At 40.6% G+C, this 25,796-nt stretch overlaps 1 protein-coding gene across 6 annotated transcripts in view; it reads right to left on the minus strand.

Annotated features, from left to right (window-relative positions):
• Window positions 1-206: 206 nt before the first annotated feature.
• The window catches only part of elavl4 (ELAV like neuron-specific RNA binding protein 4), a 75,706-nt gene continuing 50,116 nt past the window's right edge, over window positions 207-25,796 (minus strand). For 5 of the 6 annotated variants that reach the window (XM_017468438.3, XM_053680353.1, XM_053680349.1 and 2 more), the window contains 5 exons: window positions 23,193-23,296; window positions 19,585-19,738; window positions 12,657-12,882; window positions 7,126-7,164; window positions 207-4,247 (listed from right to left, as the gene is read on the minus strand). In XM_017468438.3, coding sequence (XP_017323927.1) covers window positions 3,920-4,247; window positions 7,126-7,164; window positions 12,657-12,882; window positions 19,585-19,738; window positions 23,193-23,296 — 851 coding nt within the window. In that variant the 3' untranslated portion in view covers window positions 207-3,919. The remainder of the gene's footprint in view (window positions 4,248-7,125; window positions 7,165-12,656; window positions 12,883-19,584; window positions 19,739-23,192; window positions 23,297-25,796) is intronic. The other variant, XM_017468440.3, reaches the window with a different exon arrangement.

The following is a 25,796-nucleotide window of genomic DNA, read 5'->3' on the forward strand; positions in this document are numbered from 1 at the left end:
AATTCATATCTAAAGCAATAGCCCGAGTGACATTTAGTTCTGCCGGGGCTGCAGGTAGAGCAGATCTTCCATGAATACCTAAAAGGTCTGAGTCTCTGAGTCTGTGAAATCGAAGGCGAATGTAATAGTCACTCAAGTAACGTGCAATGCGAAACCTGAACAAAATATTTCAAATGAGTGTGCTTTAAACATCAGATAAGACCATGCAGCTTTCAACACCTCATTTTATTGTCCCAACATTCAAAAGTACAAATAATTCAAACACAACAGTTTATGAAAAAGAAAAAAACATTTACAGCAAGATTTTTTTTTTTTCCATATTTTGTTTTCCAGTTTCAGAAATGACCTAAACTAGCAAGGATAACATGAAGTCATTCATCGCAGTAATTTGATTAATAATAAGAATAATAAGAATAATAGTAATCATAATAACAATAATCAATAATTGATAGTTAAGTAATAACATAAATAGGAGAGACCAGCTTGGTCCAGTGAACATTTTTTTTTTTAATCTTTTTTTGTCTTTAAAGATTTATAGATTCTCAGATAGTAAACAAACACATCTTCAGGAGAAAATGAAAAATGACAAGAGCCTTGTTCCTCACTTGGCCTTCCCTCCTACACTACTGGCTGTTGGTTTCCTATTGGCAGGCTGCCACTATAAGGCGCTACGGGGGGAGAAAGTGAGCCACAGCGATTTGGGCACGTACCACAGAGGCATGGCCCCATGTTCCAAACATCCTCACCCCCCCGCCCCACATACATGCGTGCACACACTCACACAAACACACACACACACGCACACACTCACTTGATCCCAGTTATACATAGACTAATGGAGGGTGATGCCATGAGCGAAGAGGAGGAAGTGACGTAGGAAATTAATTCATACATCAGAACAACATTCTACCGGGGTCGTTGCATAATTTAACCTCCCACCTGCGGTGGGGTCTGAGGAGGTCTGTGCTACCGCTCAGCACATGGAGCAGAGGATGGATTGATTTCTGAACAAATGGATGAATGATAAATTGTGTATTAATGCTTCTAAACAGCTAAAGTACTCTAACATTCACAGAAGTTCTATCTCAACATGAGCTGATGCCGTACTCTCAAAGAGCCATTCACTAAATTTACCTCTCAAAATAGACTATATCATAGAAAATATATAATGGGTGTCATCTATCAAATATCATCTTCTTATAGCTATTTCACTTCAACCAGTACAATCAGTGTCAATGTTTTTTTTTTCTCTTTTTTTTTGGAGTTGTGATGTCATATGCAAATGGCTTAAATTAGTTTAAATCAAGGTTAAATTACATTAATCTCCACTGATTGGTCCAATGCAATGAATAATACTCAAACAATTGACATACCATATAATTAATCAAATCAAGGCAGCTGAGCCTAAAACATTGGATGCCATACAAATCCATGAGAAACTATGTTTAAGACCCACATTTTTGCATAAAGTTGGATCACAAAGCAACGGTAGTGTGTGGAGGGAGGGCGGGAAGCGGCTTTTAAAACTACACAAACTTATCACAGGTTATATTGAACCAGAACAACTGTTATAACATTCTATTAAGACTAAACTTTATTGAAAAAGATTTAAAGATTTATGTTTAACAAGACAAGAAAAAAGCAATAGCAAATTTAACTATTGACTAGGTTATGCATAGCGAGTAACTGTTTCTAGTAATAAGGGAAGAGCCTCACCCTCTTGACATTTTTTTCGTTTTTGACTTTTAAACTTTTTTATATTGTAATTTTGATATATTGGTACAAAGCACAAACGTACTAAAATTTCTCAGTGCACAGGACTAATGGAAGAGCGTCTCCCCTAGTCGTTTGTTCCCTTTAGCTCAGAAACACCCCCTCCCTGTACCAGAATCACACAAAAACACAGACAACATAACAACAAATAAATAAATAAATAATCAAGATAAATAAATAATGTAATCAAAAAACAATCAATCAATCAATCAATAAATAAATACATATTTCCAAGAAGCGTTTTTTTTTTTTTTTTTTTTAAGGTTTCTTTTGCCGCGGCGGTAAACAAAAAAAAAAAAAAAAATGAGTCCAATTTTTCTTTTTTTTTCCACAAGCGACATGACAACATATTAAACAGGATTCCTCACGAGTTTTCTAAGTAACTGAACCATCACTTCATAAAGTTTTCATATGAAAAAAGACAAGCTCGAACAAAAAACAGTGACAACTCAGATAGATATAGATATTGTAAAACAAATGTAGACTATATATCATCTATTTGTACACAACAAAGAAAGACACATTTGTAATAGATCCTTTGAGGAAACAAATACTAGACTAACAAAACTAGCTAATTATCATTTAATTTTGACAAACGCTGTACACTCAGCAAGTAACCTATATGTCAGCAAGCCAAAGAAAACTTGTTAAGTGATTCTTACAAGGCCCAGATTTGCTCATCTGGCGTCAATGTTGTGAACCAGATGGGGGCCGGCAATTGAAGTAAACAAACCGAAAACAGCAGCTCAATTTAATGCCAACATTGAAGTTTCTTTTTTGTTCTCTAAATAGCACACAGAACAACAAACTTGGATATTTAAGATATGTGACCCATGTAATATAGCACCTACAGTCGATCGCTAAAGGAATTACATCTCGAATGCAATATCACGAACAGAACCATAAGAATGTTATGTTTCCTAAATGGAGAAGTGTGTGCATGTATTACTGATATCCCAAAGACTGACGATGGAAAGAAAATGAGTGGACAATGCGTGGCCTTGCTTTGGGCTCTTGACTGTGAGGATGCCTCAGGCCTGGGAAGACCCTATCCCTCGCCTACAGGGGATCGCTGTTGAACAATTACGTGCTATGAAAAATTACCTGCCTGAATTTGCAATCCTTGATAAAACCATCCGTCTACAAAACCATTGCCAATCTGGTTCTCCCCGAAAAACAAACAACCTTTGATCCTAAAAAGTACCACGGCAGAACGAACAAGACAAGGTGGCACCTGACCCCTCCCCCAACCCCTAATTAGCCAGTCAAAATATTTTTCTCTTTTTTTCAAATCCAGATTCATGTAAAAATTCTTCAATAATTATTATTTTAATCATTATTTATAAAAATAGATCTTCTTTCTCTTTATTTTTAAATTTTTTTTTTCTAAACACATTTTCAAGCAAAGAGATCTTCTCTTTGGCAACAGTGTGTGTGTGTGTGTGTGTGTGTGTGTGTGTGTGTGTGTGTGTGTGTGCGTGTGTGTTGTTTTGTCAACAGGAGTGCAAACCCATCCCTTCCCTCTCCCTATCTCCCAATCCCTCGTGAGGAAAGACGTGTTCTGTTTGCAGTACAAAACAAAACAATGTTAGAAATTTCTTTTCCGTTAGAGAAAAGGGATGGTGTCATCCCTGTTAATTTACTTGGGGGATTTAATAATATACACCAAAACAAATGAATGAATGATCACCGATTTGTTAAAAAGAGCCCCCTCCCGTTCTCTTCCCAGGGAGGTGTTATACTAACGACAGTGGATCCGGATTTAAAAGAGAACAAAAGGAAAACCTGAATCAAGAGAGTACAATCAGAAGAAAGGCATTCTCTTCTTTCAAATAAGGGCGGTCTGGTTTTGCTACTGTTTACAGAGAGGAGAAATCAAAGGAACAACCACTAGAACCGAAAGGATATACAACAGAATGCCTGTACCATTTACAGGTCTTCCAAATCATTAATATTTTCCATTTTCAATTTCGTAATACTTAGGCAACATTGGCTTATAGGTCCAAAGTTATGTTATAAGCCATATCCAGTCCTGTTTAGTTGGTGGATTGGTTGTGTTCCTGTCTGTTGTAGACTAGCTGTGTGGGCTGAGGTGGGTGTTAGTAGTGGTGTGTTTGACGGGGCTACACGACAGTGGGGAGGGAGTTCAGGACTTGTGGGTCTTGTTGGTCTTGAAGGAGACCTGCAGCACGCGGTCGCCCAGCCGGTACCCATTCAGACTCGCGATAGCCATTGCCGCCTCGTCGTAGTTCGTCATGGTGACGAAGCCGAACCCTTTGCACTTGTTGGTGTTGAAGTCTCGGATCACCTTGACATTGTTGACGGCACCGAACGGCCCAAACAGCTGCCACAGCACACTTTCGTCTGAGTCTGGAGACAGGTTATAGACGAAGATGCACCAGCCAGTGCCGGTGTGCCCGGGAATGTTCATCCCTACTAGACTGGTCATGCTATCTATGGTGATGGGAGAGAACCTGAAAAGAAAAGAGAGAGAGAGAGAGAGAGAGAGAGAGAGAGAGAAAGAGAGAGAAAGAGAGAGAGAGAGAGAGGGAATAGGAGTGAGAGCTCTGTATTAGAAATAAAATGTTTTTGTTGCACTGTGGATAATTGGAAAGTCTGGCTGAGTGACCTTAGCGATTTTGCACCAGGTTTAACACACAACGCTATGCATTACTCGCACATTAGAACACCACATTAACTCTACAAGCTGCCCCTCTGTTATGTTAGCATCATTCAATCTATTGCTCCTGATTTAAGACGATTTAGAGATTCAATATCTGCTTCATACTGAAAGGAAGGCGCTTTTGTATGTAGTCTGAAAAGGCTGTACTCTAGACTGTGGGAGGGCCGTATAAAAAAATACCATTCATACAGATACAAGCTCCTTTCTTTCACTGCCTTCCTGAGTGGCTCTATTGGAGAGCCCAAATTGCAGGAACTCATCACATTAATACCTCCCAAATTCATTGGAGATTTGGAATGCAACTGAGTAAATCTGTTCTCATTCCTCTTGTAATCTTTCCTTTTCTACCCCTTTTCTTTCTCTTGATACAGAGATCTGAATGCTCAGTTGACTTCACTTAATTGCCTTTTCCGTTTAAAAGAAACTTCCACTTTAAATAAAAGGTAAATTGGATAAAAGGTTCATTTCATATGCCACCTCTACAGCAATGACTATAGGCATTATTGGGGGTGCTTTAATTGAGATTTCCGCTTTGCTGAAGATCAGATGGCTCTGCCGAAACCTTTGTGGGTAGTGACTAGAAGGTTACGTGTGTGTGTGTGTGTGTGTGTGTGTGTGCATGTTGGGGGTGGGAGATCGGAAGCAGCAGTCAGCAGGTGGAAAATGCAAGCAATGCTTTCTAGGTGCCTGGCGTTGGGAACACAGCGTATTCCACCCACACCCCCGGCAGCTCTGCAATGTATGACTGTGATCGATAACGTTGTGCAGACTGCAGGGCCAGCCAATTCCCTGCTTCTTGTTTTGCCAAGAATTACTCAGATATTTCATCTGTTCCTTAGCTGCCGTGCCCCAGCAAAGTCGATACGCCTGCTTCTTCTCCCTTTTGTGTCGCGCCGGCCATGTCTCATTATGCAAACAAGGCGTATAATAGCGCATCAGCTTGCTTAAGTTCCCTGACAAGCAACCATCTCATAACTTCAATTACGGCGTGTTTCTGTGTAAATAATGAATCCAGCGCCATTACTCATCTCGGAGAAGAAAAGGTGGGGAGGACAAAAAACGGTCTGCATGGTAATTTGGATGCCAGTCATCTTCAGAACAAGTGTGTGAGGGCCAGCCCAGCTTAACACGAGTGTGGAGGAGGCTCCTGTCTGCTCCAGCAGGGCCGAACGCGCTCTGTTCTATCTACCACATTGAACTGTTGGACAAGGAGTTGCATAGCAACGAGCGACTGACCCTCCCGTACTGTCCACCTTCACCTGCTTCTGCTCACTTCCGCAAGCATGGATTCCTTTGTTAATTACCTCCTGCCATGCGCTCCTTGAAAAGCAAAGCATCTCCCTCAGCCCTGCGCTCATTCGAGAAGAAAACAGGATCGTGTGATTCCTGCACAGCTGTCTCCGCCACTTTGACAGCTAATCACATTCGGAGTAAATAATCTGCATGCTTCGTCTCTCTGTTTTGAAAGATGGGCTGTCGCTTCAAATACTCTCTACCTTGTTTGCATATATTGTTTTATTGTATGGGTTTGTTTGATTCACCTTGTGGCTTTTGTAATTATTGCATTCCCTCCCTCCCCCACCGGTGTCTGAATCTACAGAACAAATTAGCTACAATGACTTTAAGGGTAGAAACAAGCGAACCTCTCACTGCTATAATCTGTATTCTGGATTTTTTCATGAGGCAGCCATTGTTGGTTTTATAAAGTACTTCATGGTGAGCAAATCTTATATCAAACACATATGCTACTGACACAAAAAAAGAGAATTTTATATTGCAGTCACTTTAAGGGCAATATCCTCCATCACAACACATTCATTTTTGTTGAGGAAATGCTGAAATATTTAATAAATCATAAGCACAAAAGGAGCAAAACTGTACATGAGCAAAACCCAGGTGATCAGAGGTTGTGCTAGCTGCAGTGAAACACACTTGTTTCCTGCAGGGATCCAGGAGAACTCTCACCCCCCTCCGCCTCACTCTTACCCTCTCCATCCAAAAATAGGACGGAACATTAAAGGTGCAGGGGGAAGCGTTTACTTCAAAATGCCAGGAAACGTTTAATGAGACTCACTGACCAACACTGCTCCCTTTAGCATTTTGTCATTTCATTTGCTTCTGAAGCAGCTTTATAGCTTGCAGAAAACTTTACAGATGTCTGATCTGGAAAAACTACTGTAAAAAATACGAGGAACAAGCAAACAGATTTAGTTACACCTATAAGCCATCCGGGGGATTTAGAGCTGTCTGTATTACTGCAACAGGGCTTGCGGGAGTTTGGAATAGTGGTAAATTGCATTGCTGCACTATAAAGTTACTAAGCTCAGCGGAGTTTGGGCTCGAGACCCTGAATCCTTTGGCAACCACAGCTCAATACAAGTTACACATAGTAAAACACAGAAAATACCAAAAACTCAAAATTCTGCAGTCATCAGAATCAAACAATGCACACGCTTCACTGAAATTATGAAAGGTAATTTGGATATTTGTAAAGACTAGAGTGGTTGGTGGTTTGAAATCAAGCAGAATCAAGTTAAAATCAAACTTAAGAGACAGGGAAAAAACCTTGAACTGAATCAGATGCAAGTGACTTCAGAAAATGAAGAATCAAACGAAAAAGAAATCATTTTTTCAACATGGACATCTGGCATTCGGTGAAGTTTAATTACCTCTTAACGCCATAGGCCATATTAAGCAAATTGTCCAGCCTGTGAAGAGAAGGAGGGTTCTGATGTTAATGCAAGGCAGATGGTCTACTCACCCACTGGAACTAATGCTAAAGCCCTGACTCGCTGAAGAAGATGCCCATCCAGCAATGGACCATTACACTGTTCAGCCCCATCAGGCATGTTGCAGAGTCAACCACTACGCTAGCCAAGAATCAGGCACTAACTCTAAGTTGGAAGGCCCACCTGATGCCTGACAGACTCAGAGAAACAGCTAATACAGCCTAAGGCTAAGAGTCTAATGTTGTTATAACCTGAGCATTAACAGCTATCTAAAATGTCTTGCTTTAAAATTATATATATATATATATATATATATATATATATATATATATATATATATATATATATATATATATACTCTTTGCTAACCTATGAGATTCTGCCAAAGAAAAAAAACAAAACAATAAAGGCTAATCATATCTGGCTTTTATCATCTAAGACCAGCTCATTTCTATAGTTAATATTTGAAATTTATCTCACATCATTGTTGCTGAAATCGACCAATTTAACTGCAACTGAGTGAACAGTGTATTATCGGCTATGCTGTGGTGTGTCAATGTAATGGATTCGTATTTGTGACAGATGACGGAAAACGGATCTGAAGCACTGTGACACAAAGGAAATGTATTAACATCAAATTAACTATCAAAGAATAAATTCATGACATGTTCAGGCTCATGTAGAGATGATATGCTGGCGGAATGAATGACATTGTCTCCAGAGGTTTACACCTTTTAGCGCAAGGGGAAAGTTCAGTAATTTAATATGACATTCGAATGAAGTTTGAGGCAGGACATAATAGGATATTAAATCAAGGTGGTTCTCGTTCTCTCTGTGTCTCTCACTCTAGTCCTCTCTTTCTTTCTCTCTCTCTCTAGTCTGTTCATTAGCCCTGGTGACCTGCTGGGCTGATGCATTAGACTCTCATCCCCATCAGTCACTCTCATTTTGGGTTCCCGTCTGTTTGGCCACTTCTCGACCTCCATCCCTCATGAGGCCTGCCCCTGTCTTATGTCCCTATTAAGCCTCTTCAAGATGGCCAGCAGGGCTAATTAATGCTTTCCCACAATTCAAACTTTTCCTTACATATACACTCTTACACACACTATGAAGTCATATAGATAAGAGTTCACATTAAAAGCCTAATTGTACCATTCAGAGCTGACCTTTCACATCTGTATTTGTAAGTGTCATCAGTGTAAACATGCCTCTGTTCTCAAATGACCCACATGCACACAATTTCAAAATCAGCAACTTAAGGCTTATGATCCACTTGTGCCACAATCAATGAAAATATGTTATATCTGTAACAGTATCATCATCATCATCATCATCATCAACTTTTTCCTGCATTGACAGGTTTTTTTTTTTCTTCCATATAGCAAGCAATTAAGCTAATTTATTGTGTCTACACTGATTACTTTTACTTTTGCTATCCCGTGTTTTTTCATGTTTGCTGCTGTTAACATGGATCTGATATCTGGATAGTGACAACGATGATATATGTATGCGCAGTCAAGTATCGTGTTCAAATTAAATAAAATCCCATTCTTATTACGCTATCAGATGATAACCACCTATCCGCTATGTATCTGATTTAGGACCACCTGAAAGTAGCTCAAATCTGATTTTAAAAAGATCAGACTTTTGTGTTGATACTGGAAAAAAAACACTTGCCATATGCCACCTCAAATATGTGAACATAGCCACATCGATCTTCCTACTATCACAGTGATGGTACTAAATGCAGGCTTCCAGTGTGGTCTATTAGTAAGAGGCCAGCTAATCAATTACAAACTTCAAGCTGGCTTGAAAAAGTCAAGTTTATGGAAAGCTGTTTTATAGTTTTAAAAGTCTCTGTAACTTGTCATAAAGGGAGCATGAGCAGTGACCCTTGTACAGGTGGAATGATAAAAAAGCAACGCATATTCATTCGGGATAATGAAGGGAAGTCACTGAGAAGAAAGGGTGAAGCTAAAATGGCAAAAAGTCATTTTAGAGTGTGGCTCAAATGTCACATTTATTTACGTTAGATTATATAGCCATAAGTGATGGCATTTAGTTGGAATGGAAAAGAGTGGGAGGAAGAGGGGATGACAGAATGACAAAAAGAGGAGGGTGGACTGGGCTGTATGGGCAGTTGGGTGGAAGTATCTTGAAAGTAGGAGTGACATCTGTTCTAAATGAAAAGTTACATAAAGTTGTGTTTAATGTTGAAGGAGATCAGAAGAGCAGGAGAGAGAGAGGGAGAAAGAGAGAGAGATAGAGATAGAGAGACAGAGAGAGACAGAGAGACTTTTAATGAGCACTGGCTGACATGCCATGAAGCAGTATATGAAGGTATAGTGGCAAAAAGTGAAATAATTGGATGTGTTTGGAAAATATATAGAAGTCAATAAGAGGAAAAAGGGATAAAACATTCAGGTTTATCATGGTAACACCAGATGAATGGAAGAACAGAAAGCAGTGAAAATTGTGTGTAAAACGTGTATGAGCACTGGTAGAGAGGCGTGGAATGACAGAGTAATGTTTGGAGGCCAATACACTTTTATGAACATTCTACTATGTATTTCTAATGAAAAATGGGACTTTTTAAAATGAAATTCATAACTACAAGAGATATCAACACAATAAACACAAGCAACCTGAGGGGGTAAACATGGGTGATATATAGTGCCCTCCACTAATATTGGCACCCTTGGTGAATATGAGCAGAGAAGGCTGTGAAAAAAGCTGTGTCTTTATTGTTTAACCTTTTGTTTAAAAAAAAACACAAAAATACCCTGCTCTCATGGATATCAAATTGCAAACAAAACACAGGTTTTTCAAAAAAAAAAATCTTTGTTAAATAAATGTGTCCAACAATTATTGGCACCCTTTTAGTCAACACTTTGTGCTACCTCCCTTTGCCAAGATAACAACTCTAGTCTTCTCCTATAATGCCTGATGAGGTTGGAGAATATATAGCAAGGGATCTGAGACCATTCCTCCATACAGAATCATGCTGGTGGACTCTCCTCTTCAGTTCACCCCACAGGTTTTCTATGGGTTTCAAGTCAGGGGACTGGGATGGCCATGGCAGGACCTTGATTTTTTTGGTCAGTAAACCATTTTTGTGTGGATTTTGATTTATGTTTTAGATCATTGTCCTGCTGGAAGATCCAACCACGGCCCATTTTAAGCTTTCTGGCAGAGGCGGTCAGGTTTTCATTTAATATCTGTTGATATTTGATAGAGTCCATGATGCCATGAATCCTAACAAAATGTCCAGGTCCTCTGGGAGAAAAACTATCAAAACATTAAAGAGTCACCACCATGTTTAACTGTGGGCATGAGGTAGTTTTCCATATGGCTACCTCTCTGTGTGCACCAAAAATACCTCTGGTGTCTATTGCCAAAAAGCTGTATTTTGGTTTCATCTGACCATAGAACCCGATCCCATTTGAAGTTCCAGTAGTGTCTGGCAAACTGAAGATGCTTGAGTTTGTTTTTGGATGAGATTAGAGGCTTTTTTCTTGAAACCCTTCAAAACAACTTGTGGTGATGTTGTGACTTCGGATTGTAGTTTTGGAGACTTTCTGACCCCAAGAAGCAACTAACTTCTGCAGTTCTCCAGCTGTGATCCTTGGAGATTTTTTGGCCACTCGAGCCATCCTCTTCACAGTGTATTGAGACAATATAGACACACGTCCAATTCCAGGTGGATTCATAACATTTCCAGTTGACTGGAACTTCTTAATTATTGCCCTGATGGTGGAAATGGGCATTTTCAATGCTTGTGCTATATTCATATCGCCACTTCCCATTTTGTGAAGCTCAATAACCTTTTGCCGCACATCACGGCTATATTCCTTGGTCTTACCCATTGCTTTGAATAACTAAGGCAATTTGGTCTACCTCAAATTTATACCCGTGTGAAACAGGGAGGCATTGTTGAACAATTTCCTGTTCCTAGTCACCCAGGTGTAGTAAATTTATTTTTAAATATCACTGGGAATATACTTCAAATATTTTTTTTCTCATATGAATTCATAGGGATGCCAATAATTGTTGCACACCTACATTTAACAAAGATTTTTTTTATAAACCTGTGATGTGTTTGCAATTGTTTGATATCCATGAGAGCAGAGTATTTTTTGTGAATTTTTTAAACAAAAGATCAAAAGGTTAAAAAATAAAGACAATTTCTCACAGCCTTCTTTGCTCATATTTAACAAGCGCATCAATATTAATGGAGGTCACTGAATTTGGTGGTTATAAGCTTGAAAGCCGAGGGTATTCATTTAGAAATGTATACAAATGAAAAGGTTATAATAATAATAATAATAATAATAATATGTAGAAGAACAAAAAATTGCCTGTATCAAGGCAATGCAAGGAGACTTTGGCTTTTTCAAGCCAGCATAATTAGCTAGGCAGGCTGCACTATGGGTAAATTAGTTAATTGGAGGTGCAGAGCAGGCATCTGTATATGAGACATTTTGCAAGCCTATCTGAGCCTCGTTTCACAGTGTGTCTCCAAACAAAGACAACACAATGGCACCTTTCTGTGGCTATGTAATTAATGCAAATGTAAGACATAATTTTCATATCTATTCAGTTATAATTGTTTGCGATGTAAGAGGGATTAATTACTGATTACTGTCACTGACATTACTGTACAGCAGTAATTGTCAAGCATGACACGTTTGTCCTAACACGTGATCCTGAGTCCTTAAACAACAAATCAACAGGTGAGTGTAGTACAAATAAATAAATGCTACTTCATTAAATGAGTGAGGTTTTTGTTTGTGAGTGAGATGGTAACACCGCACCACTAATTCCAACATGGTTTATTATAATGATAATAAGTGAATGTGCGTAATCTAGCCAGCTGTGGACAGTTGTTAATGGGGACTGGTGAAATGGAGGAGAGAGAATGTGGTGTGAGAAACACAGACTCTTCATGGAGACATTATGAAGGACCACTGTCTTTTATTACAAGCCTTTCACTGCTTTTTCATGTTCAATCTCTCTTTTCTTTTTCAAACAGAAAGGGTCTGGATCACCTAGTGTCAAGCTTGAAATAGAATCGGTGGCCATAAAGTACTGATGGACAAAAAGTATTCTCTACAATGGGAAAATTACACTTAGAATTTGTGTATTTCCTTTACAGAAGATTCTGTTTGCAGGAGAAAAATAAAACCATGAAATTTAGGGATTTAGGATTAACCTACTCTATTACTGTTTTTATTTCTGCAATTAAGATGGGAAACATGTGTGCATTTTTTCCCCATCACTACAGTTAAGCAACAGTGTAACTGGTTTCCTCATTTTGTCTTAATAATAACAGAGCAACCACCAATTTAATGGATGTTGTATATTACTCACTGGCTTAATAAGACTCTAGAGACAGCATGCAGTAGAATTATAACAGATTGATAGCTTTAGTGAACAAGTTGCTGGTCTGCAGCCTGGCTGGCTGGCTTTACCTGAACCTCTGGGCTTGGTGGTGCAGGGGCCCAGGATAGCGGCGGTTGGGGGACTGGTAGAGCTGTGAGAGCAAGGCCTGGCTTGTCTTTTGGCTCGGGTTGTTGGCGAATTTCACCGTGATGGGCTCAGCTGCACCGGAGGGCTTCTGTCCGTTCAGGCCCTTGATGGCCTCCTCAGCTTCTATTCTCTTATCAAAGCGAATGAAGCCTACACCACGCGAACCACCTGAGGGGCCAAAATAGCACAAACAAGACACAGGCTATGTTTATCACCACTGTCTTTCACATCGCAGGACATCGATACATATACAGTTCTAAAGATGTTTAGAAAATCCCACATGGACTTCCTCACACGAGCAATGCCTTTTTTTTTCTCGCTTAGACGCAAACATATTAGATGCATTCGCAGCGAGATAGGGAAACCGGTCCCCATGACTTGATGTCGGAAATGTTGTGTGACAGTGATGTGTGTTCCATATGTGACAGCTGCTATTGCTGGCATCGTATTATGCAAGCAAGTCGTGAGGGAACAGCTAGATTTCATTGGCCTCCCTGCGTTCTGCCGCTGTCAGGCAGAAGTGTAATTTGTTTTCCTTTTTTCATGAGAGCATGAAGATATTGTATTGGTGCGCTCCTGCCTGCTGATGTGGAAATGGTGTTCGTGGAAACGGTGTGTGTGTGTTTGTGTGTGTGTGTGTGTATGTGTATGGGGGTTGGGGATGGTGATTGTTCCCAGTACTATGTGCGGGTATCGTGTCCCAGTCTGTCTCAAGCTGCGAGGCTTGCACATGCTGACGGCCACACGCTACCTCATGGCATGCTGCGTGCGGTGACATTTCTGTGGTTTCCTAGGCAATGTTTTTTTGACCGCCACCTGAAAGTAACACTTAAAAGAGTCTGGCTGGGAGGCCTTTTGTTGGGCTGCTTTTTAATGAGACACTTCCTACTGCTTCAGGGAGGTGAGCAGGAAGACGACTTGTCTACACGGCCATTTGCATAATGCTTGTGTGTGCTTGAATGTGCGTGTGTGTGTGTGAAATGGTGTATGCATGTGTTCACGATCTGGCATGTCTACACACAAACACACATACCCACTCGTTTTTAGACTGTCACTTCACACTACATTCTTGTTTCTTGTATTGATGGTTTCTGTTTGGGGTTTTCTTGCTGAAGCATACTGTTAGTGCTGTCTTATTGTTACTCCGTCTTAGTATTCAAATCAGACACTTTTGATATATGCAGCTCTGGAAGCAAACATTTGTACGCAGTCTCTTCAACGCAACAAGCTTTCATTCAGCCTGCCTCTGCATTATACACACACACACACACACATACACATACACGCACGCTCTCTCTCTCTCTACCGCACTGTTTCTCTCTTTGCCAACATCATCCCTGACAGCTTTTCCTTTCTGTCTCCCAGCCTTCCCACAACCTGTTCTGTTTAATTAGCCTGACAGAAGGAAAGACAGAAATAAAGCAAGCACATACATTATTCTGCAAGATTTTGGATGCATTGCTAGACTCCCTGCTTTCTGCTGTGTGAAACTGAGGTCAATCCAAATTTCTTAGATAGTAGAATGAGATGACATCTCTTTCAGAGAAGTACGGCAAGCTACGGATTCAGAAACAAAACAAAACAAAAAAGACAGGTACCTTAGATTAGAGGAATAGAAACTACCACAGTCTGAGTGAATTCTTTTTTAGTTTAATTGAAGATTAACTGAAAATTATTTCAATCTTTTTTTTTTTTTTAATGCGTTGATGTGTTTTGACATATTCGTGTTTTTGACATGAGTATCTGTGAATGAGACACTGAAAGCAGATTGTATGCAACTGAAGTTGTGCTTCACATAACTTCTTCCTTAGTCTCGAAATGATTTATATTCATCCAGGATTCTCTTTTCTACCCTTTTGCAAATAATTCTTGCCTATAAGTGCCAGACAAGTCTGGCTATTTGAGAGGCTGAGGGTGTGTCATTAAAACTAACTGTAACAAAATCAGGATGCCCAATTCTCCTATTCTATGAAATAGACTGAACATCATGACTGTAACAAAATAGCTGTCCTTCATAAAAGCTAAAATTAGAAAATGAAATTAAAGGCTGTTACTCGACAATAAAGCACAGCAACATTAAGGTGCTCATTATAAAAAAAAAAGTCAAACTAAACAAAAGTAGCAGCTGGCCTTAAACTGGGGACGTGGGTACTTTCAGCTTCTTTTAGCACTTATCATCAACCGAACAGAGTTTCGGCTGCGATGTGTCGTTTAACTGCACTATTCTCTCGGTATTCAGTCTGTGCGTTATGTAACTTTTTACCTGTACTTATCTCGGAACAGCACATGCATTGCAAGAGAATGGCTGGTTTAATAATAACCCAGACACACACACACACACACACATATGCACACACACACACACACACACACAGGGCTACGGCCTGACAAAGCACTTTCCACTGCACGCCCACTGTTCACAGAAAGCGAGAAGGGAGGAAAGAGATAGCAAAAGGGAACGTATGTTCCTCTGGGAACAGAGAGAAGATCTGAAGGCTTGGTTGTTAATGAAAGCTTTCACTCTTCTTTCTGAACTTAAGCACGTTGTCACCTTCTCTCATTTGCTCACTTTTAAGTGGCTGTGCCAACAGTATGGGGCATTTATTACAGTAGTGTGAGGGTGAGAAGCAAGACCTTAATCAGGGTGAAGAGCAGAAAACTGACTCGTTTTAGAGATCTTTAGCTAATACTGCTAAAGATTGCGCTTGAAAGTCAGTAAGAAAAAAAAAAAATCTTACGCAAAGAGCTATACTTGGTCTGTTGCCCTTGCTCTGTGCTCGATATATATCTATGTGTGTGTGTGTGTGTTCCCAGTTTATTGACTTTATTGTTGAGGTTCTCTTTTTTAATTTAATATGATTTACTCATCATATACACATTCAAGCTGTGTTTTTTCCTTGGTTGTTAATGTGTTTCTGATTATTTGTATCCAAACGTCCCAGTTGGAAGTCTCGTTTGCACTGCAGTACCACAGCAGATTAATGATTTCTTTTACAGAGACAGTAAAGAATGATGAAGAGGGAAAAGAATAGACTTTATTTTAACAGAGTGTTTCCTATAGGTATCCTGTAGGAGGAATGTCTTAGAGACTGATTCTCTCTCCAGAACAGCAGCTTGTAAGTGGCAGCACTCTGGATCAATAAGACTGGCACTTATTGATGAAAGACACATATTGATTGCTCTGCGTAAAGAGCTGCTCTGAATATTTAACCATTGATCAAAGTCATGCACACATCTCCCTCCACATGTTACCTAAAAGTAGCTCCAGAATGGCCTGATCCAATGTTGCTCCCTTTAGATGAAACCAATTAAACAGTATGCCAATATAGTACCCCACCCACAGGTTTTGATAACATGACTGGACAATGCAATTGTTGCCAAACCATCCCATCGACCTTGACCTGAACATTACTTAATCCATCATCAAACTCAGAACTCGTACAACTTGGGCAGACTGCCAGGGGAATTGTCAATGATTTGTCAACGAATTGTCAATAGATGTGCTACTTCTATGGACTGATATTCAATCTTTCATTTCAGCCTTGACTGACTCTTGATCGCTCAAGAGCGTGCCAGAATGCACATCCCCATGGTCCCATACACTCAAAAAATGCACTCCATGCACTCAAAAGTCAATCTACTGGACATGGGGCCCAGTCAGTGAATTAACCATTCCCCTTGTCATGACCCTTGGACTCATTTATGAGAAAAACTTAAGAAAAGAAAATGACCCTAGTGAGGCCTGACTGGCTATTAACATAGTTCCCTGCTATCTACTGGAAGGATGGAGAAATAGTACAGAAGAGCCCTCTTAGTAAAAAGAGCTATCATTGAAAATCCTACACAAAACAGAATAGCAGGATACTACTGAGTTAAAAAAAATTCAAATAGAGTGCAGCTCAGTTTGACAATGGGACCGCACTATTGACCTTCTGCTGGCCTAAATCCCCGGTAGACCTTTATTTGTTAAAAAAATGGATGTGGACCATATAGATTATAGAAAAATCCATTACATAACTGTTAATTATCACTATCTACTACCTCTAGTCAAAGCACATCTTTTCACCTTTACATAATGGAGTACAGTCAAGAAACACAGGCTGTTATAGCTGTCTAGCTGTTGTGCTTATGCCACAAACTAGCACCCAGAACAGCTGGAATCACTACTTGTCCTGAGACAAGTATACACAAAACTGCCTTACTCAGTAGTCTATACTTATGGGCCTTTCAGTATTCTAGTATATTCCTGTTCATTCTGTGGTTAGGTAAACCTTTAGATGGCCCAGTTGTGAATGACTGGATGGGAAAAGAATGAGCAAACATGTATAGCAGCTTGCATTTGCATTTGAAAGAAATACATCATCATAACATTTATGTTGAGTGCTATTAATGTCCAGGGCAGATCTTCTGCTGCTGGAACTCCAGGATCTTACTGTCTACAACTACTATTTGGTATTATCTGGTCTTCTAGACAGGTATCTTGAGTTAGCAACATACCTCCTCATAACTGGACAACATGACTACGTCTTCTAAGCCCTTTTATTATTTCAGGTGCTGGGCTAAGTGATTATTTTACATGTGGAATTGGAGGGTGATGTCCTTGTCGAGTGCTACTATGTGCTAAGGGGGGCATTTTCAACATGGGTTTCAATTTCTGGTTCTAAAGGGGTTCTAGCACAAGCACAATCCCCATGTTTTTCCACCATACATGCTTCCTCTATTTACTCTGATATTTCCAGTGGTTGCAAAAATTTTTTTTGTCTTTATTAGTGCTTATTAAGACTTTACATATATACTTCAACCCATGCTTGTAGCAAAGCCTTGTTCTCTTAGCACCTCTCTAATCTTTCTAAGATGTCTTGTTCTGTTGGTTTTCTTGACACTTACTAAGCAATGCAGCTAAGACTCTTTTGCGCAGTAATATGCAAATCAGCTCATTACATTTTAACAAAAATGAAATCGCCTCCCCTGAAGTGCTGGCAATTCAGCACCAAGGACAGCACCTGCAGCCAAAACAAAATGATGTCCATGTGTGGCTGGACCAGGCTGAATTGGTATTTCTTCAGATCTTGTTGGGATTCGTGAGCCATGCAAGTTGTTATCTAACCATACAACCACTAGTCCACTACTCCAAGGTGGAGTATGCAAAGACAAAAAGAGCTAGAGCTACCAAAAGTCTTCTTCTCCAACTCTTTGGTGTTGTTTCCCTCCTTCACCGCTGCCAGCTATGCGAGATCAGTGTAAACAGTGGGATCCAGCCAAACTGAGTGGTCTTTTGAAACACCAACTCCCACACAGAACCCACATCAAAACTCTCAGAGGACCACTGTACTCAGGATGGCTAAACCTTTCTTTCACTCCACAACCCCTTCTTCAGTCTCACTAAAATACCCTTCTTTGGCTTAAACTACAATTAGCATTTATGTGTGGTGTCTATTAATCTATTGTATTACCACATCGCATACTGAAATCTATGGCCCATGCTGTCAAGGGTTAGAACTGTCTGTCTCTATGGCAAACATACTGCTAGAGTAATTGCATTGACAGTCTTGTTCTAGGAAATGTATTCAGCATAATTACATGAAAAAAAAAATCTGAATACAAAAGTAATAGCGCATTACATAAATTCACTGCACTGAAACAAAACCGATCTCGACCCTGGTATGGATTGATAATTAATTATAGCATTATATAAATGGTATTATGTGGGTGGAGTGTTGCTGAAGTCTTGCTGAGGCTTCTAGCAATTTAAACTAACCTGGTAGTAGGTCTACTAGATGAAAACTCGAATTTCTCTGCTAGTTCGTTAGTTTGGCAGGAAAGCAGTAAACCATGCTCGATTTGTTTTTATTCAGTGAGGGCAGGGGCGACATGGTGTGTCTCAGCTCTGCAGCTTGAGGAAGAAAAAAAACTTCCTTGTTTCATAATCACTGGCAACTCAGATTTAATTAGTCATTAGGATTCATCCTATGGCCCCGTCGCCCTGGAGAAGCTTTCTCATGGCCCTGCAGGGGTGGAGTGTGTCACAAGGGTTTCTGTGTGTGAGGAGGATGTATGAAAATGAGGTTTAGGAGAGTGTGGAACAACATATAATGTGTGTGTAATGTGCATATGTAGATTGGCAATGATTATCTGATGATTTGAGCACTGACACTACGTTTATGTGCGTCTTGGTGAATATTAGCACACACTGTTCCTTAGCAGAGAAAATGGAATAATATTCTGTGGCTTACAGAATTGCATTGCAGCTAATGATTGAAGTATTGCTCCACAAAAAAAACCTCTTAAGCACATATGTGTATGTGTATGTGTGTATGTGGTGTGTGTCTATATATATATATATATATATATATATATATATATATATATATATATATATATATATATATATATATATATATATATAGGTGTATTGATGATTTCCCATAGGTCGTGTAAGTCATGACCCAAATTTGCATGTGCTATTTATGACTTCCTCGTCACATGTTTTGTGCTCAAATACGCACATGCATAGTGGCTCATTTGTTGGGTCTTAGCAGCAGCATGTGTGTTTAAAGAGGCATTTTGCTCCATCAGTGCACATTAGGCGGACTAGCGGTACTTGCCGCAGGGGAGGAGATCCTGTGAAACAGAGCTAACAGTTACGCAATGTAAGCTGTGCCAAAGGATTCCTCTTTACACAACAAACTTGTGTTTGTGTTTGACCACAAAGCATGCCCCGTCATGTATAGAAAGAAGTATGCATATTGTATAATACAGGAGATAATGAAAGGCTACAGATCTGGATGGCCAAATGTGTGTGATTGATTGTTTGTAGGCTGATTGTGATTGTTAGCGTGTGTGCTGACTGAGAAGTTGCCCCAAGGATACCTGTGACCTGGTCGACGAGGATACGGGAGGTGATAATTCGTCCATACTGGGAGAAAAGTTGTTCCAGCTCTTTCTGGGTCATGGTCTTAGGCAGCCCACTCACGTACAGGTTAGCATCACGGATAGAGGCTGAACTGGGCCGTGCATATGACACCTGAGAGAACACACACACACACACACACACACACACACACACACACACACACACACACACATCGAGGCAGATCAGAAGATGGTAGAGAGTTTCTTAAAAACATCTTGTATGCTCTGGGATTCCCCCATATCACGGTGAGGTGTGAATGCTATTTGTAGGTTTGCATATTTGCAGTTCTCCGTACTGAACTGGCGAATAGCACTGTGGAACCTTCTGTCTCTGCTAGTGGTGAGAGCCAAACCATTGCACGTCCTCACCACACACACACACACACTCCCTCTCTTTCGCACATACCCTCGCACAATATGCTCTCACCCTCTTCGACTTGTCAAACCCAGTAGCACCTTGGACAGCTCCTCTCACACTAATACACACTGCTTCTCTCTCCATGTCACTCTGACAAACTTTCTCTTCGAGTTGGTTACTGAATATCACTAATACAGTACTCACACATCGAGGTAAATCACACATCGCACGTCACACACACACACACACACACACACACTGAGGTAAATCCATACGATGGCATAGCTTTCGCTTTCTCCGAGTGTCTCATTAGAGCAGATCAGTGATGATTATATGTCTCCTTTCGTGCCTTTCGCCTGCTATTAGGAGCAGGAGCAGGCACTACCTTCCATGTTTCCATCACTGCTGACATTTGGGTTCCAGAGCCATCAAATGCTGTTACGGTCATACAAATAGCGAGCTGAAGACATGATCCATTCAGGAGTAATCTCCTGAAATCCAGTTAAAGTGAGAAGGCAAAAGGCACAGAGCCCTGGCAGCGTCCTTACCCTGCCTTCTGCTCTTTTTCTCGTTCATTTGATTTTTTTTTTTTTTACACTTCCTCTTTTCACCCTCTCTTCTTTTCTTTCCATGTCAAGCAGCTCCAGATGCCGGATCTATCAACACCCTGTCTGCCTGTGAAGTGTGTGTGTGCGTGTTTGTGTGTCTGAATGATATGTGTGAGAGTGATGAGTGTGTGTGTGTGTGTGTGTGTGTGTCTTTCTCTGCACGAAGCTCTGCTCTTTGCACCCTTGGTAGGATTTTTCCTCTCACACCTCAACAGGAAGGCAGAGTTGGAGTTTAGCTGTGAAACAGGAAAGCGCCGCGAAGGCAGGCGGGTGTGTGCGTGTGTGTTTGCATTTGTGTGTACTACCTCAGAGTGTGAAAGGGGAGATCAGGGGTGAGACTCGCACCTCGTCTCCTTCGCTCTCTCTTTCCCTCCGTTTCTCTCTCACACATTTCTATTTCTGTCCTTGTTAGACAGCACTGTGTTCTGATTATTGTCCTTCCTGTCAATTTGCATTAGCTTAGAGTCTTTCAGCCTGATTTATGTGCGACTTATAAAACTTACAGAGGAATCTATCAGAGGAAGTCTAGGTTCCTCTGAAGGCCATGACTGAAATTAACATTAAATGCAAGCGCTTTACTTCAGCGACGTGTCCTCTAAATCAAACCTTTCGCTTGAGTAAGCAATATATTTATATAAATATTAAATATATGTCTTTTCCTCTTTTCTTGCTCTATCGGTTGCTGTTGGATGGGTCTTCTTCATCCCTGCTCTTTCTAAAATAACCTCAGAGGCTGGAGAGACCTATGGCTCACAGCGTGTGTTTCAAGAGGATGATGACCTTCAAATACTCTTATTTGCTAAGTTGCAGGAGAGGATTTCATTCTCCTCATGCCCTCTTCTTGCATTAGTGGAAGAAAAAGCCCCTATTGAGTTGTCTGGTGTTAGTCTGAAGGAAAGGTTTCACACAGCGAAAGAAAGGAAAGTGAGACTAAGGCCTGATCAAAGCGAGGAGATGGAATCACCATCACCACTGCCTCATGCTGCGATGGATGGATGGAGAAAGTCTGAAGAAAAGAGCGGTAGAAAGATAAAATGTATTAGAGTACTCTCACAACGGCTGGATTAGATGGTGTCCCACCGGGAGAATCACAGTGTGGAATGTCTTGGCTTGTTTGTGTCGTCTTTCATACGTGTAAGCAAGAGAGTACGGGATGGGGAGGCAGAGAGGGCGAGAGAGAGAGATGGTGATGGAGATCATGCATGGTTGGTGCATACAAGAAGTGTGTGGAAACTGCGTCATTTGAAGAGCAAGAAATTCGGATCAATGTGGGTCATTAGTGAGCCTCGCATTAAGTGCTACAATAATCCGCCTCTGGGCTCAAAAGCTTCACCCTCACATCGGTTTTACATCCAGAGGACTGGTTTGTGGTGTGGAGCACAGACCCACTGGCATATGTTAAAGTGTTGGTACTATGCTGCCGGGAATCTGTGCATGTGTGTGTGTGTGTGTGTGTGTTGTGTGTGCACTCCTGCCACCCAAACAGTGAGAGATGAGCATGTGTGCAGCGAGAAGCTGTGACGATGAGCAAACACACACACACGCAGTGACTCATTTCATCTCTGACGGGTTCCAAACTGAGGCTGAAACCAGCACTACAGTCGAGTCACCACAAACCCACACACACACACACACACACACACCAAAAAGCCACCTGCTACTGGCCCTCTGGAAACCACCCATGTTTGTGTTTATCCCAGTTTCAACAACAGTTTTTTTTTTTCTCTATCTCCATTCCTCCCTATTTCGGTCTGTCTGTTTTTCCCTCCCAGGCAGCACAGCCTGAGGGAATGGATGCTGTGTTTTCATGTCAGCCTAAGCACAGGAAATCCAATCTGATTAGATTAGCAAGGATGTAACTGAAAGGCCGGGGATTATATGCCAGATGATCGCACAAACAACCCGATTACACTGTGACTCAGACTCAAAAGGAGCAGAGGCGAATATTTCCAGTCAAAAATCATTTGCTCTTTGTAAAAAAAAAAAAAAAAAAAAAAAATGCACAGAATTACATTTTTCAGCTGGATAAATATGCAGTAGCACTGACACCAGACACCATATTCTCAGTCTACCTCCCCTCTCTAACTGGGTTTACAGTATAAGAAAAACACATTGGGGGTGACTACATAGCACTTTCGCATCTTTTCATTATACATTCTATTTTTCCTTTTTCATGTGACTCCATGATTTGACATTTGGAGATGCATTTGCATATCAATTACACTATTTTCCCTTTTCTCCCTGCAGTCGCTCTCCTATTTCCTTCTGCATCTTAATGAGGCGGATTTCCCCTCCTCTCGCTTTTGTGTCGCAGCACCGCAGCCCAGCACGAGTCAATACACACCACATGTGCTAATCAATGCAGCTCCACTGGCAGAAATAGTGACAGGAAACATTCAGTGAATTGACTCGTGCAGTTGGGAGAAATGGCTGATGACTAATTGGGGAGGAAAGCAGGAGCGTACCGCCACCCAAATGAGATATTGTTCCATTACAGTCATACGATCTCATAACAAAATCAGAAACATGTTCACACACATACACTCACACACACACACACCCATTTGCCTTCTAATATTGTGGTTGGTATTCAACATTACCTTGATAGTTTTGGTTTGAAGTCTGAGTCCATTTAATGTGTTGATGGCTTTCTCTGCATCCTTTGGGTCAATGTAGTTGACAAATCCATATCCAAGACTCTGTCCTGTGTGTGTGAAAGAGAGAGTGAGAGAGAGAGAGAGAGAGAGAGAGAGAGAGAGAGAGAGAGAGAGAGAATGTTAGCACTCTACAGCATTAGCATGTATGATGCCCACAAGAGTGTGTGGGCGTAAAGAAAAAGTTTTCCACTGGAAACCTCTGACAGTGTCTCAACTTGAATGATTGTGATTGAAAATTCTCTCCCCACCGTCTGCTGCTCAGAAGGTTAAGCAGCCACCAGCACAGTGGATTCCCTGCAGAACCAGCAGCTGCATTGCTAGCAGCATTTCTCTTCCTCCTCTGGCTTTCTTTAAACATCTTGCCACACAAGTGCAGGAGAGCTCTCATGAGGAGTGCAACGCTTATCCTCATTTATTGAAACAGGCATGCCCAAGTCCATAGCGTATACACAAAGTGAACTGCAAATGCCATACAGCTATACTGCTCCAAATGCTGAAAAAAACAACCAACAAAAAAACGACAAGGGAAATTGGAGCCAAATGCTCTTTGCTTGTTTTGGACAGGACATCCCACCTTTAAAAAATAAAATAAAAAAAGCCGAAGGCCTTAATTTATCACGCTTGCACAGACAAAATTTCTAAATACAATATCTTCCGATGCATTACACTTGGAATTGTTGTATTTACAGTAAAATTAGTATTCATCAAATGTGAGTAGGCAGCTCATACAAGTAAAAGTAAGCTTAATATGCTCATTTTTCCGTGTACGTAATTGCCAGGTACTGTATGTGTATATCGCTGATATACAATATATATTTTATACACACATTCCCACAAATAGCCATATATTACATGTAAAAAATCTCTCCCTGGAATTATGAGTTCTATTCTTCAATTAAACAGCCCCTCAACTTATTCTCTGGAAATGATCATCATTATTAGTTGTAAGTAGTAGTAATATTAGTAGTAGACATAGTAAAGGGAGTAGTAGTAATATATGTAGTAGAAATTCTGAATGTAGTAACAGCAGTAGAAATCATAGAAATAGTAGCGGTAACAATATTAGTAATAGAAATCCTAATAAGTAGTAGTAGTAATATTAGTAGTAGAAAAGTAGTAGAAGAGTAGTAGTCCGTTCTCACCCCTCTCATGGACTCTACACCCTCCTGCCATCTGGCAGAGGGTACAGGAGCATCCGTGCCACCACCAGCAGACTCCTCAATAGATTCTTCCCTGAGGCAGTAACATTACTCAACAACCTGTTGCCTCCCAACTCTCACCTGGGCTAGTCAAACACCTAACCTAGTAAGACTCATACCACTGACCACGTACTAACCCAGTAAGACTCAGTACTGCTGCACACTGCACTTAACATTGCTGCAACAGTCACTTTATATTACGGAACTTGTTTTTACTGCCAGTATTGCTGCTATACTGCAACATTACACAACAGCTCACAGTTTACAGTCCATGTTCTGTGTATTTATTGTCCTATTCTGTGTATTTATTGTTTAGCACTCATCTCACACTGTTGCGTACTGTTCTGTGTTGCACCGTGGTCCTGAAGAAACGTCATTTTGTTCCAATGTATACAAGCTATATAGAGGAATGACAATATAAAAAAACACTTGACTTGACTTGTGAATATTAGAAGTAGTAGTAGTAGTAGTGGTATCTTTTATCTACTGTATATCTCACAGAAGTAGTTAATTCACTGTGTGTGTGTGTGTGTGTGTTTGTGTGTGTAGCAGCCTGGAAGAGTGGGAAGTAGAAAAGGTTATTGTAAATGAAGTAGACTTCTAAGATTAGGAAGCACTCTAGTGCAAAGTTTGACAAATTAAATGGATAGATGAATTCAGCAGCGTATGTAACCCTGCCTGATGCCAGTTCCACATCTGCACATGAGCAGCTCACCATTTATTTCAGCTCTTGCTTAGGGGTGCAGGCAAACAGGAACTGCAGGAATTACACCCACCAGCATAAAACACACACACACACAATTTATAAGAGCTCAGCAGGAATCCAGATGCAGGCAGACAGGCACGCGCTCCCCCCTCCGTCCCCGTCCCCCCACCCCCACAATCATACGCACATGTGTTACAATCAAGAGAGTCTAACCCATATCATTTACAAAAGTAATAAATAGATATGAAATATGCTTGTGTCTGGCAGATGGGAAGAGATCATAAGGAAGGTTCAGGTTTTTTTTTTTTTTAATATTCAAGTAATTGTTTAGTTCATAACTGGAATAAATTCTAATCTAAGCACTGAGAACAGCCACCTCAATAAAATGTTGCATCGATTCTCACAGTAAATCTGTCTCTGTCCTCTGCAGCGAGTCAAAACTTCAAAGAAACAAATGGAAATGTCATCTCTTTCTCCCTCTCGAGTGCTCATTCAAACACAAACGCGCACACGCACTCACACACACATTATAAAAGTATGCGGAGTTACTGTTCACTGATTATTCACTGTAGAAGAGGTGTGTTGGATCCAGTGGGTCCCCCCCCCCAAAAAAAAGTAGTGTGAGCGGTCAGACGTGAAGCT

This window comes from Ictalurus punctatus, chromosome 5 (assembly GCF_001660625.3).
Source record: "Ictalurus punctatus breed USDA103 chromosome 5, Coco_2.0, whole genome shotgun sequence".
In the NCBI taxonomy this organism is placed as follows: Eukaryota; Metazoa; Chordata; class Actinopteri; order Siluriformes; family Ictaluridae; genus Ictalurus; species Ictalurus punctatus.